Source organism: Paralichthys olivaceus, chromosome 6 (assembly GCF_024713975.1).
Source record: "Paralichthys olivaceus isolate ysfri-2021 chromosome 6, ASM2471397v2, whole genome shotgun sequence".
Taxonomy (NCBI): Eukaryota; Metazoa; Chordata; class Actinopteri; order Pleuronectiformes; family Paralichthyidae; genus Paralichthys; species Paralichthys olivaceus.
Window position 1 is genome coordinate 10,729,756 of NC_091098.1, and position 14,169 is coordinate 10,743,924.

At 39.5% G+C, this 14,169-nt stretch overlaps 1 protein-coding gene across 2 annotated transcripts in view; it reads right to left on the minus strand.

Moving 5' to 3' along the window:
• The window catches only part of sema3bl (sema domain, immunoglobulin domain (Ig), short basic domain, secreted, (semaphorin) 3bl), a 63,273-nt gene that overhangs the window by 23,524 nt on the left and 25,580 nt on the right, over window positions 1-14,169 (minus strand). For both annotated transcript variants that reach the window (XM_020089484.2, XM_020089483.2), the window contains exons 3-4: window positions 13,312-13,371; window positions 3,848-3,967 (exon numbers count right to left, since the gene is read on the minus strand). In XM_020089484.2, coding sequence (XP_019945043.2) covers window positions 3,848-3,967; window positions 13,312-13,371 — 180 coding nt within the window. The remainder of the gene's footprint in view (window positions 1-3,847; window positions 3,968-13,311; window positions 13,372-14,169) is intronic.

Sequence of the window (14,169 nt, forward strand, 5' to 3'; positions counted from 1 at the left end):
TATGGAACAAAAATGAAAAGCAGTAAAATAATCATGAAAGAGATTTCATTCATCTCCAGTTTGTAGGGCTTTGATCCAAAGGCAATATACATGGGAGGAATAAAAAAGTGATTTGTGAGAAATTAACTTGTCAGTATAGTTAAAGTATTTTTAGTCTATATTTTATTCATATTAATGCTGCACTATGGGCCCTGTTGAAGTGTTCTTTCTCTGTCCTTTTTCCTGTGTCCCATATATCCAAGCACTTAAAAGAGGTTGTAATGGACGTCTGTGAGGAAGTGAGCGACGTAGTAAGTTACTTTGTAAATCTAAAAAAGCTGCAGTGTTGAGTAAAATGGGGCTTAACTGAAAAATTTAGCATCTGAAATGCCTTAGGCTAGGCTGTGAGAAGAGGCTTTTTCTGTGTTCTAGTTTGTGTGTGTGTGTGTGTCTACAAATTTGTTTTTATGCATTTTTTATTTATGTTTGAATGCAAATGTCTTTCATCATGTTTATGTGGGTTTCTGTCTGTACCGCTGCATATTTATATGTTCAAGTTGTGTCATTTGTTTTTCCTAACTCTGTGTGTGTGTTCCTATACTTATTGCTTTGTGAGGACCATTTAGAGCATAGACCCTACAGAGTGAGGACATTTTGACCGCTCCTCATTTCTTCAACATGCTGCTTTAGGGTTAAGACTTGGTTTTAGGGCTAGGGTTAAAATTAGGTTAGGGTTAGACATTTAGGTTGGAGGTTTTAAGGTTAGGGTAAGCGGCTAGGGAAGGCATTATGTCAATGAGTGTCCTCACTAAGATATAAGTACAAATGTGTGTGTGTGTGTGTGTGTGTGTGTGTGTGTGTGTGTGTGTCTGAGTGAGAAAGACAGACTCCAGAGTAAGCAAAACAATAAAGAAAAATGTAATGGACCAACAATAGAGACATTTTATATGATCATGCTGTAATCTTTTCCTGATTGGTGAGATGAAATTAAGCTTAAGTGCACAATAACTTTGAAATGTGAGCAACCAGAAACATTAAACCCACTGACATTTCCTTCCATTATGAATATATTTGAATTGATTTGTATTCTAGGTTGTTGCTGAATGCATCTCTTAGTTTTGATGTCTGTGTGAAATCATGAAATACAGTCAAGTCTCTATTGCCTGACAATAGAGAACAATAACAGTTTAATCCAATCCCATGTTTTTCTTGCAACATTCACGCATTTTGCGTTTAGTGTGTGACAGCAGCAGAGGACAGAGACAGAGGCGGCATAAGAAAGACACAGGGAGTATATGCGTTTCTGCCGCTAACTGAGATGAAACACGTAGAAGGTCAAAGGTCATCCCACCCAGAGTCCAGTTTGAGGGCTTGCAGCCTCTGTCTGAGGTCAGACAAACAGACGGGTGTGTGTTCTCCACCAGTTAACGATTGGTTAAATAAATGGACAGGCTCCCTGTGGTGTCGTCCATCCAGAGAGACACACTGACCAACTGAAAGGACATGGCTGTGGTCTGAGTGATGACACACACACACACACACACACATACAGTCAGTCAGCTGACACAACCTGTTAATCATTTCACACACCTGTTTATGCAGCTATAGACACACAAACACTCCATCTCTCTCTCTCATAAACACATACACACATTCCCTGGAGCAAATTAAACAAATGCAGCGATGTCTGCGAAGACAGCTGCACTATCTTCACTATCACAAAACTAGTAAACAACACACAATTTTACACAGTTTGACTCAGAAATTCCAAGAGTAACATTTCCAAACATGGCTGAAACTCTTTTATTGAAGAAGGGTTGTCTGACTAAATGTGGGTTGTTTTATTCCTTAGAAGCAGGTGTGCAAGTGCAACTCACTGTAAGCCTCGAGTTATAGTGAAAAACCATCTCTGTATCAAACTTGAAATAATTGGGAAAAAATCATACAGCGCAAATGCAGTTCAAATGCTTTGTTAAGAAGATCGTGCACTTCAGCTCCTGAGTTGGTTTATAAAAAACCTTTTTCATGACATATCTGCTCTACCTAAGGACACAGGATACTTCTGACTTCTTTTAATATCTTTTCAATTTTTTGTACTTTCATTTCCTCAGCCACACTAACACACACACACACACACACACACACACACACACACACACACACACACACACACACACACACACACACACACACTGTATACCATTTCTACGCTCAAAGTTATTTAGCACAAGTAAAGGAAAGCGTGTGCAGTTTTTCACGATGTGCCATAAAAACCCAGAGTCCAAAAACCGCACTGACGATGACAGATTGAGAGGAAGGCAGAAAAAAGCACGAAGGAGAACACACACTGTGACAAGCACCTAAATCCATGAGAAAAAAATAAGACTTTGTGTCGCAAGCCACACAATTCACAAGCCACACACACACTCATATGCAAACACTTCTCCCTCTCTCTGGAATACATTTCCGGCATTCCCCTGCCCGTCTCCTTTCTCTTACTTAACTCTATGCCAACATCCAGCTTTCTCCCCACCATATGTCCAGTGTGACCTTCTCCCGCTGGGCCAGGCAGGGCGCCACACCGAGCTGTGATCTGTTGGGCCACTGTGAAGGAGCCAGCTTCCACTCTGTCTTAGTAGCTTCATTCATTGATTCATGTCTTTTAAAAGGCTCCAAGAGTGAGACTCTGCAGCGGGCCCCCTTGATCTGAGTGGCTGAGTAGAAAGCTAGTCTGTGGAGTTGAAAAGATGTATAGAGGGTCTGACTGAACGGCTGAGTACTGCTACAGAAGGACCCATGACAGAGCTGCTTGCTCATGCTTGACCTTGAGCCCCAGGGATCTGAGTGTCAAGTCGGGCCAATCTGAACTGTGTTTCTCTGAAAAACACATCTGGGCTTAAACCATGTTTGTTCAATTAGCCTGATTTCCACCACAGAGCTGCTTCGAGGCCACCCAGTGATTTTATATTTTCTCATCATGACGCTGTGCGACATTTACTTCTGGCCACTTCATTCACTGTATCCAAGTTTGACCACCATCCTTTGAGGCTTTATGTAGACTCTATTTCATTTGATTTCTACTTTATTCAGAGGTAAAATAAATTCAACCTGTCTGGTGTTACAGAAACACTGCAATAGATTTGGTTATCTAATGCATCACTGTGAGACGACATCATCCTTCACCAAGCTCACAATGCACCACTACAATAGACAGTCGTTTAGCCACTAAAAACCCAAGAAAACCAAATGCAGAGGCCAAACCAGAGCTTGGATGAGACTATAAATGGATGAGTGTACATTAGAAAATGGTTCATTAACATTAGCTGATATATTATCAGTACTTTGTCTTTGAGTTTGTGGGTCATTTTGTTCTCTAGTGGTCAATAATGGCTTCATCTATTCAGTTTTAATGGTCACTTTGTCTTTTTCAAATTACTTTTTTCTCCTGAGTTTCTTTCTCACAAATTTGTATTATCATATGCTCAGTTTAAATTTATATATGTAGTTGTCAAATTCTGTCTGTAACCGATAAAGTATCATAATGACCCTGGAAATGTTGATACTGGAGTGATTCAACTTTTACTTAATAAATACCAAGTAAACTGCACAATCCAAACTGAACCTGCTCTGTAGTGTTTACACAGAGTGTGAAATATATATTGAAATATGTATTAGAGCTTCCAAACACTCGTTTTAGACAAAAACAGAGTAAAAAAACCTGCAGTCATATACTTCAGTGTGGAAGGGTACAATATAACCCTACTCAACTGTGACATCAGCATATACCAGAGTTGATATCAATAACAACTGTACTTTTTGCTTGTGGATGCCAGTACAACACACACAGCTTATCTTCACACAGCCTTACCTCGCCTCTGTGTCCCACATAGACGAAAGCACACATGGGCTGGAAAGCACCGGTGCCACAGGCCAGGAGGTGAGTGCGGTTGTATGGCTGCAGGAGACGGACAAAGTTGGCACACTCCGTCTGCAAAACAAACATACAAAGTAAAACCTCAAAGAAATATGAGAAAAGGTTCAGTATATGTTGCAGCACATTTTTTGCATCGTCCACTTCAATAGAAAATTCTTTTTATCTCAGTACCATGGCTGCCACAGTGAATTTGTCCCTGCACTATTTGGTGAATGGATTGCTTTAAGTTCTTGATTTGGATATGCGGCATGACTTATTTTCCATGCAACATAAAAAAATTAAAACAATAAGTGGCATCCATAACATTCTCAGGGTACAGCAGGAAAATTCTGTGCAGGTAAACAATGTAAAATTTAACACACACACACACACACACACACACACACACACACACACTTAACTCTTACACTCTTAAATGAAATAACACAATAATCAAAATGCAGTGAAGTTGGTTTTCTGGGTATGAGAGTGAACCAAAACTATTTTTTACACGGTTGATTGATCCCATATGTTTGCATGGAGGGATAAGAAAAGGGCTTTATTAGAAGAAATGCGATAGCCTCAGTGTCCCACACAGGAATTGTATCTCCAATTTTTGGATTTCTGCCAAAGTGACATGCTGATGTTGTGGAGCAATTTTCATCACATTTGGGTCAGGCAAGCTTTGTCATGATCTTGTCAAGATGTTCTGTGGAACATCACAAACGCCTCTGTGCCAGCGCAGAAACGTGGTGGATAATTTGAGGGTTTAAAGCTGAGATTTGTGGAAATGACAAACATATGATGAAGACACCAATGATGAAAATGGCTTTAACTGTGGTGTGTTGAATGTTGAAAATAGGAAAATAAAAAAGAAGGCAGATCAGGGAGAAAGATATAAACTGTCGTTGCTTCATAAGACACCCTAACACAATAAGTTTGTAACTCAAAAACCACTGAAACAATTGTTTAAGGTCCTGGACACGGACATTTAAGCACACAGTGGAGCGAGAACAAATGAAGCAGTGGCTGAGGAAACATGAATCAGGACTTTTCTGCACTACACTGAGGTCCAGAGGAAGCAGAGGGCACGACTACTTCCTGCTTCTTGACTGTCCCAGCAGAAGCAGACAAAACAGGTGTCAGCAGAAAAGGAAAGGATTGGGCCGGGTGTCATTCTCTCAAGTTAACAAGGTCAAACTAATATCTGCAGAATAAGCGCCTGGTGTTTCTCTGTGTATTCATGTGCAAATGCATAATTAAATACATGGGATTTGGCTGCAAGTTTCTTTGTCTTTTTTTGCACTTGCATGTTTTTTGTTTACTTGCCTTTTCTTAATTTCTCCACATAAATGCATCTTTTTGTGTTTTACAAGAACATGTCTCGTGTGTGACAAGGCCTAGTTAATCTGTCATCTTGTGTTTGTGTGTGGCCTGCGTCCCCCTCAACGTCGCAGTCGGGCGCTCAAACATTGTTGATGGTTTTCTCTGAGGGGTTTCAGACCTGATGTAAACCATGTCACCGCGCTACGAGGAATAGTTTACATCATCATATGGCCCTTTCCCGATGGCTCGTCTCTCTACCCAAACAAAACCAGACCAGTCATAAACTAAACAGAAAGCCATTTAAATTAAGAATGTGTTTCATAAATCTAAATTGAAGGCAAATTATTCAATGTACATAAAGAGGAAGAATCTGGAGTTGAAAGGTGCAGATTTATATTGAGGTATAGGGGCTACCATCAAGAAACTTTGGCAGCTTTATTAAGAGTTTCTGGCAGGTTTTTACCCCCTAATTATTTTTCACAAATCAATATAGGCTGACTTAACTCATGCCAAACCGCTGCAGAATTTATGTCCAGGCTACTGGAACCATCACCAGGCTGGAGGCCACAGTCTCTAGATTCTTTCAGGAGAAATACGATGTCTACCAAGTGGACTGAGAGTGAGCAGAAATCCGTCTCTCCTGTATTTCCATTCCTCCACTCAGGGAGTCGTCTTGGAGATTTGTGTGTGGCCGATGTGAGCAAAGGGTGGAATGAAATGTTGAACAAAGAAAATGCCTCTCTGTTCTTCCACCCTGGGATTTTGGGTTTTACACGTCTGTGTGGTCTTGTCAGAGATTAAGTGGCATTGAAGGGAGTTAAACAGAAGATGAAGTGGTTTGATGGTTTTGTCTCACTGGGAGATTTAAGTGAAAGGTTTTAAACATCCAGCCAGAAATGAAACTGGAGAGATTCAATCATTGCCTAAATATCCACAGTCAGAACTACGTTGTGAAAAAAAATCAACAATGTTAATTTATTAACCTTTTATTATGAAGAGAAGGTTGGCTGACCACATAGGCTTTCCCAACAATACTCTGCTGTCCATTCATACAGATCAGACTTTGACGCTGCCCAGAGAAACCACAGCTTTGTGTCTTGGAGGTTTAAAAAGTATATATATCATTTTCAACAAAACATTATTGTTACATTTGGTCTGACAGGCATTTGTCATTATCATAATCAAACAAAAAACATTGCCAAGGCCGCTCTAGGCCATTTTGATGCACAATATGCTGATATCTCATGATTTCAACTGCACAATGTGAAACATAAAACAGGAGGTCACTGTGCTTCCAAGAAAGACGAAAATCACTTCCCAAATGTCCAACAAAGGTCTAACCACTATACTACTTCTTACCAGTGTATTAATGCAACCTTTATTTTACTTCTGACCACATGACAACTCGACATGCACAAGTTTATGTTTTTCAGAAGAAGAATGAGAAACTTTGGCCAAAACAGCCGAGAAGGTGACTCCAGAGAGCAGGACTGGAGACAAATATCTTCCTCATAACATAAAGAAACAGGGTTTATGTCAAAATGTGGTCTTTATTTTGAGAAACATGAGCAGTAACAGCACCACAGGCTCCAAATCATTTAATTATGGTTTGATTTGTTTATTATAAGTACAACCTAGCGTCACAATTTGGCTCTGACACGTTAAGTATGCTGCATGTAGATGATCAAAAGAGATTTGCCTAAGGTCAAGGAAAATGTTTCTCAGACTGTTTTGTCTCCAAGTTGGTCCAGGGATGAGAAGTCTGGCCTTTCAACCTCTTGCACATTTCTAAAACCTCAGGGAATTTAAATGGAGGAATGTAACAGTTGCAACCAAAATTATCTATTGATGAAGATCTCACTGGAAACTCAATCCAAGGGTTGCATCCTTTGAAGGCTGCATTTTAAGACCAATTGTGTGACAGTGGCACAACTTAACTTGTCCCATTTCCTCCTCTCCTTCAAATGCGGCTGATAAATGTGTTATTTCATCCCCGAGAAATGAAGACTCCAATGGTTGGATCCTTCACGGCCAAACCTATCCCAGGGTTCATTTTTTTTCAAAAAGGTAATGGCACCAGCAAGTGCTTCAACTCAATCCAACAGCTAATGGTACACAGTCATGTCCACCGTCAGCTCTGTTGCTATAGGCAACAGCAATAAGGGCAAAACTAGCTGGTGACGCTGATTATGGAAACCTGTAGATTAGACCATCTCATTTTGAATTTGCCTTCTTGGTCTTTGAAGCCCTCGAAGACTCTTTTTGTGGGCTGAGTAGACAGTGTCTTCCAAAGCAGGCAGCCCCTTAATCAGGACACTATTTGTTAGTTGCTATTAGTTAGTTAGGGTTAGGGTTTAACCTTCAATGATGTTAGTATTTTCATCGACGTGTAAAATGGAGCCGCCATAGAGTTAAAGTGAAGCTAATAGCAATGAAAGCTTCACCGGCCTGACCCGGGCAGGGAGCGGCAAGTTTGGACACGGAGAGTCGTTTCCAATATAAACAACCAATGTTCAGAGGAGAGAAGTCAGAGTCTGTTATTTTAACAGGAAATGAGGAAACACACAGACAAATATGCACATGTACAAGACATAACAGTCAACAGGACCTCAAAAACAATCACAGGCTCACACAAACACCGTGGAGGCAGTTCAAAGCTGAACAGCTGGATGAACTCGTCTGTCCAATCCTTTGGTCTCAGCAGCTGTTTGATCCTCAAAGAAACCAGTTTTCTATGTTCCCCCAAAAACATTTAGTCATGGCAAAAAACTCGCGCCAAAATGTCTGAGGTGATTTTTGCAAATATCTACCGACTACAACATGTAACCAATCAAAAATTCATTTCGGGGCAGAAAACCACAGTCACCTATCTTGGCTTCCTGGCAGGCATATGAGCTGTGACCAACATGAACCAGCATCCTGACAGCAGAAAGAGCAGAAGACTGGTAGAGACAGATGACGCTTGGTCTCTTGCCTCTGCAGCATCTTTTTCTAATTAATTCTAAAACAAAATCCATTCAAAAGCTATTAAGAGGATTTGCAGTATCATCCAAAATCTGGAGCCCACATGTTACTGTTAGTTTTGTATTTTACCAGTGTAAACAATATAGAATACTTTCAGATTTGAGAGATTTACTTTCTGTTTGAAACATAAACATAATTTATCAAAGCACAAGTCAATATAGAGAATACTATTTTTGTGCCATTTTCAACACCTTTTTCAGTCCAAATAATAACGCAATTACTCAAGGAACTGTATTTAGGTACCACTTTTAAGATGGAATTACTCTGTGGAAGTCAAGAATTGTTCATCTGACACAACCTGACTCCAGGTTACCATCAGCTCCTCTGGACAAGCTGAAATGTCCAAGAAAATAAGCACATGGATATTGACACGCAGGTATGTGGAAGAGGTGGGCATTTTGGTTTGGCTAATTTAAAGAAAGAATTGGAGGTAAGGAAGCAACGTTTGAGGCAACTGTACTGTATTATATGTTGATGGCTAGAGCCACACTCTGATTACTGTGCTGTAAGTGCCCATTTCTTCCCTTTTTTTCTTACTTGTTGTACAATTGCTTCCAGCCATGAACAACATTTCCTACTTGCACTGCATTTTGCCATTTTGCGAAGAGTCAGTGAAAAAAGTTGCTGATAGTGGGGGAATCGGCTCATGAAGAGCCTGAAGACAGTCGACCAACATTTCTGACAAGTTAGAAATTCTTCTGACTGTCCAAACAGTTAGTTCTGCAGTGATTTGTTTCAAATATGCAGTATTGCGTCTCCAAAAAGTATTAATAATAGTGTATTTTCTTATCTGCCCACTAGATTTGAGAGGTAAATAAGGTTAGCAGCTAAAACTACTTAAGAGCAAGGAAATATTGACTTCATGGGGTTAGAAAACAAAAAAAAGAATGATAACCTTAAAAATATGACTACATGTCTAGACAGAATATTTTACTTTTTTAGACTACAATACCAAATAAGTCTAGACTGACTCATAGTAAAACTGATCACATCTCTGCTTATGAAAAAACCAAACCAAAAGAAAGGCATATTTTCAATCCTGTCATGTAGAACAGAACGCAGAACTGAGTTCACAAACTGATTGTTTGGGTTCACGTATAGAGTCAGTCGCATACTCGAAAAGTTTAACTTGCTCCATCTGTCACCTCAACATGCGCAGCAGTACAGTTTCAGAGTATGATCTGATAATCAGTCCGATTACAAGTAGAAGATGAAGCAGAAAAATGTGTTAACAAGCTAAGCAAGACAGAACACGCTTGGCTGAAATTGCTGAGAGCCTCCCCTCTGCCTGTTATTTATTTTCCTGAGCTGTAATTAATGATGGTGAAGGTCATGAGGTTGTGACTCTGGGTGGAAGCGCTATCAGTAAAAACATGTTTAAGGTGGTTGACAGTTGTCAGGAGACGGAGTGGAGACAGAGACTTTCATTAAAGAGATAACATGGACAGAGCTACAGGACGACTCAGGACGAGTGTGGCGTTAACGTTTGCCTAAACTAAATAATTCAACAGAGACTTAAAGATTTGTAATTTTTTTTTTCTTTTAGTTGCCAGGAACCATTTGTTTCTACACTATTTCTCAATGCGAGGACCTTTTGCCTTTTAACCTTTCCCACTTTTTGTCAAACTCAGTTATTTTTAACAGACACACATGGCAAACATATGAGATATAATGTGTGTGTGTGTTTACTGTGTGTGACTTTGTGCTTTGTAGATGCCACAATATAACAGTAATTCATCTAACTTGACACTGAGTAAAACAATGAGCCAAAAAGTAAAAGACTTGAAGGAATGCAGACAGTTGTGTAGTTTGGCAAAAAGAGTCAAACACCTCTATCTGTTATCCACACGGTTACTCTCTCGCTTGCCTTCTCTCTCTCTCTCACACACACACACACACACACACACACACACACACACACACACACACACAAATACACACACTAGGAATTCCTTGGGCACAAGTCAAAGGTAGAGTTTTAAGGTCTGTGTGATAATGCACTTGACTTCTTTTCTCCATGGACAGTAGCATGTGCACACACTCAAACACACATTCGTATAACCACACACACACACACACACAAACACGCACACACACCAAGTGCCATGTGAGTGGTGTGCAGAGGAAACACTTAATAAAACTGATATGAGACACCCAAGACACACCTGTCACTTCAAACACAGAATATATACCCATATACACACACACGCACACACACACACACTTTCTAACTGGTTCCAGATGGAGGTGGCAGTGGGACTTCTTTCCATGAGCAGAAGATTTAAAATCCTCACATCAGTGTGTCTTCACTTTACGTGTGTGTGTGTGTGTGTGTGTGTGTGTGTGTGAGTACTAATTAGTGCCAGTTTCGGAGCACCACTAAAGCCACTGAGAGCTCCCTCACCAACTGAGACCAAATTTAATGATGTCTCGAAACATCAAAGCAAAAAGACATCAGTCTCTTCCACTTCCTTCCTGTCTTCCTTCATTTATTCCTTCCTACTGTGTCATGTCTTTAGTAGCTTGTTTATTTCTTGTTTTCTAGGTTTGTGATCGGAATCTAAATAGTCTTGCAAGCATTGGGTCATAAACCAAAGTACAGTAAAAATGTAATTTTTGACTTGATGGCACTAGACAAAAAAACTCCTAATTAGTTTATGATTAAAGGTTAGAAATTATCCTGTAGGGAAACCATGTTCACAAAATGCAATGGCAATCCAATGAATATTGGAGTAACTCTCTCACTGTCATTACCATCCATACATTGGCTACCTTTCACTCCTCTCACAAAAACTAAATCCTCCAACCCGTATTAGTCATGTCTTCCATGTTTATGATGCCTTTTAAACCATCATCATCTCCATTCTGTCCTTTTACCATCTCCTCTCTCCTTCATCGTCTGTGAAGTTGCTTCTTTGAGGCCTCCAGGCGAACAAACAGAGCTGAGTCAGCTTAAGAGGCGGTAAACAACTCAAGGTGCTGACACATTCATGGACACTGGTTCCATTTTATGACACTATGCATTTTCCAAAGCTGAAACATTATTCTGAATTAGTTTGTTTCTTGACATTATTAAAGGTGATTGCTTTGGAAACTCCCTTTGAGTTTTTCATCTCACACTTTCCTCTCCTTTTCTTTATTCAAATCATTTTGATGGCTTTATTGCACTATGTAACTCTAGTACCGTACAGGAACATTTGCAACACGCTTCACAGTAAACTTCACACACCTACAACTGCAACAACCAAACTGGGAACACACCTGATTTCACTGCAATTCATACAATTTAGATGAAATGAACTAGTGAAAACATCATGAGGATTATTCTCCATTAAATATCTGCCAATAGTTCCCTTTCACCTAAATCTTACACACTGGACCTTTAAGTACATGAAAAACAGTAACAAATGGACAGTTGAATTCATTGTTATATGTTGTGTTTTTATCAGCAAGGTTTTGCACCATGTCGCATGGCTCAACAATCAAAATAAAAGCTTTTATTCCCCTGTATCTGTGAATTAGTCATTGAACTGCATTGAAAATGTCAACTATAAAATCAGAGCCTTTCTTTTTCTTGCAATAAATTGTCAATGGTATCCAGCATGTAGTTTTTCTCATTTGTCCTGTCACTGAAGCAAGTTCCAAACACACTCATTCAAACTTAGAAAACCCTACATTATAACTGTATTCATTCAAATATGGATTTGATTCTGAAGAACATTTAGTGACTACAGCATATATGAGATATTTGATTACTGTAATCCATCACTGCACATGATTAAAATGAGTTGGAATTCTCCCTGAATACTGATAATAATAGTTATATGGTAATAACGGTGATATTTTGTGAATATTTCACTTCATATTCAGTAACTACAAGGAATATGCAAATCAGGAAGATGCATATTCCTTCATCTGCATATTCAACCTGCCTCAATATGTGCCCCCCCACCTAAGTGTGGCCAAGATAAATTGTTCCATTGTGTTGCTGAAGGCTCACCCCTCGTTCCCTTCTGGTCTTTTGTTAAGAGATACAGCCCCTCCTCCCTTTACATCACCACAGAACCAATAAAGGTTTACAACTACAACCCTCTTCTGAAAGCATCGTTCTGGCCTCAGACATGGCAACTTTGAAATTTCATTATGACTATTAAATTATCTTGAGTGCGGTTTTACACTTCAGAGACAAAGTTTATTAGACTGCTGAGTCATATAATTTACTGTACATTTTTCATTTATGTTGGGGAGCAGCAACTAGACCAACTGCTTTAGGGTGTAGGAAACTGAAGAGTCAGCACAACATGACATGTCACTTAACTGATTAAGAGTGCCTTTGAGGGTACAATGCTGAGGGGAAATTTTGTACCTCCCATCATATGTGCCAGGCATTCTCGGACTGCTGTTTAGAAAGTACAGCAAATGCATAGAGAGCTTTTATCCCATAAAGATTTAGCACTGTAATGAACTGAGCAGAATCGGAGCGAGTCGGTAAGAGCAGAGCAGAGAAGATGCTGACGTGGCCTCAGGATTCGGTTGGTGAGAAGCCAAAATCTCTGAGAGCACAGGGACCAACTTGACAAGCCAGAGTTTGCCGGACACATGTGCCATGGAGAGAGTTACCTCACTGTTTTGTAACTGGAGGCATTCTGGCTGCTCAACATCATGGATAAACCCAGTCACTTCATTCATTGTTGCTTTATGAACATAAGGAGGATCTTAACATATTCTTCTCTGAATATTAAATAAAGGTTAGATAATGGTGCTTCACAAACCACAGGACATTACTAGTGTACCACTTTACTCTTCTCATGTGGTGTGGAGTGACAACTTGCTCTAATGTTAATAAACAAAAGCAAAAGGTCAAAAAGTCTGAATAAGAAAATGGTCACAAAGACAGAGTCAACATGGGTTATCCATGTTTTATTATCCATCAACAAGTGCACAATTTGTTCAGCTTTATGAAGAAAGTGTTTCAGAAAAAGCTTCTATGAAATAAATCATCCACCTCTTCCGAAAACAAATATTATTTAAAAAATGTATCATAGAGTAATTAACTGGATGTTGCTTACCTGCTCTTTCCCTGTTTCAATACACTCCTTTCTATTGCCAGGTAACGGGGGCCAGTTGATCTATGGAAGGAAGACCAAAAAAAGAGAAAGACAGAAGAACAGAAAAAGAGGAAGAAAGAGATGATTAACGACCTCATAACTTGAAGACAAGCACCTTTATTCAGCCATATTGCAAAATGTAATTGCCACACTGTGTGTGACTGTTTATACAATCCAAACATAATAATCAGCTGCTGTGTCATTAAATTTGAATTATTCTCGCTGCAAATCCAACTTATTGTAATTAGAAGCAAATTGAGCAGAGGGGATGCCACAATGTTGAAGAAAAGGCTTTGGAATGAGGAGCGTGTGGAGTGAAGTTTTGGCTTGTAAAACTGAAATCGTAATTGAGACAAGACGGACACATCCATCATTTCAGTTATAAAACCAGAAGCACAAGCCAGTGGATATAGGTTGGTTCACACACATCACAAAACAACATAGTGGGATTTATTTTACTTCACTCATTTTACTTTGGCCGAACAGATCATTTAGATTTCACATGTTCAGGTTATGACATCATCGTCTCATCGATGTCTCAAAGATTTCTGCCTCCACCCCAATAAAAAGAGGTGAAAAGGATTTCTCTTGTGATGCTGACAACTTTAAATGAATAGATTAATGACCAACGGCATCATGCCCGCACTAAAACAATGAACTGTTTACTCTGGATAACCCACTGACTCCACACAGTTTCTCTGGACCTACTTAGGAGATTGTTGCAGGAGATTGATTTTGCTAGTTAATTACAATATTCACATTTTTCATTTCAGCACCAGACACATCTGCCACATTAATTCAGTAATGAGATATGTTAAT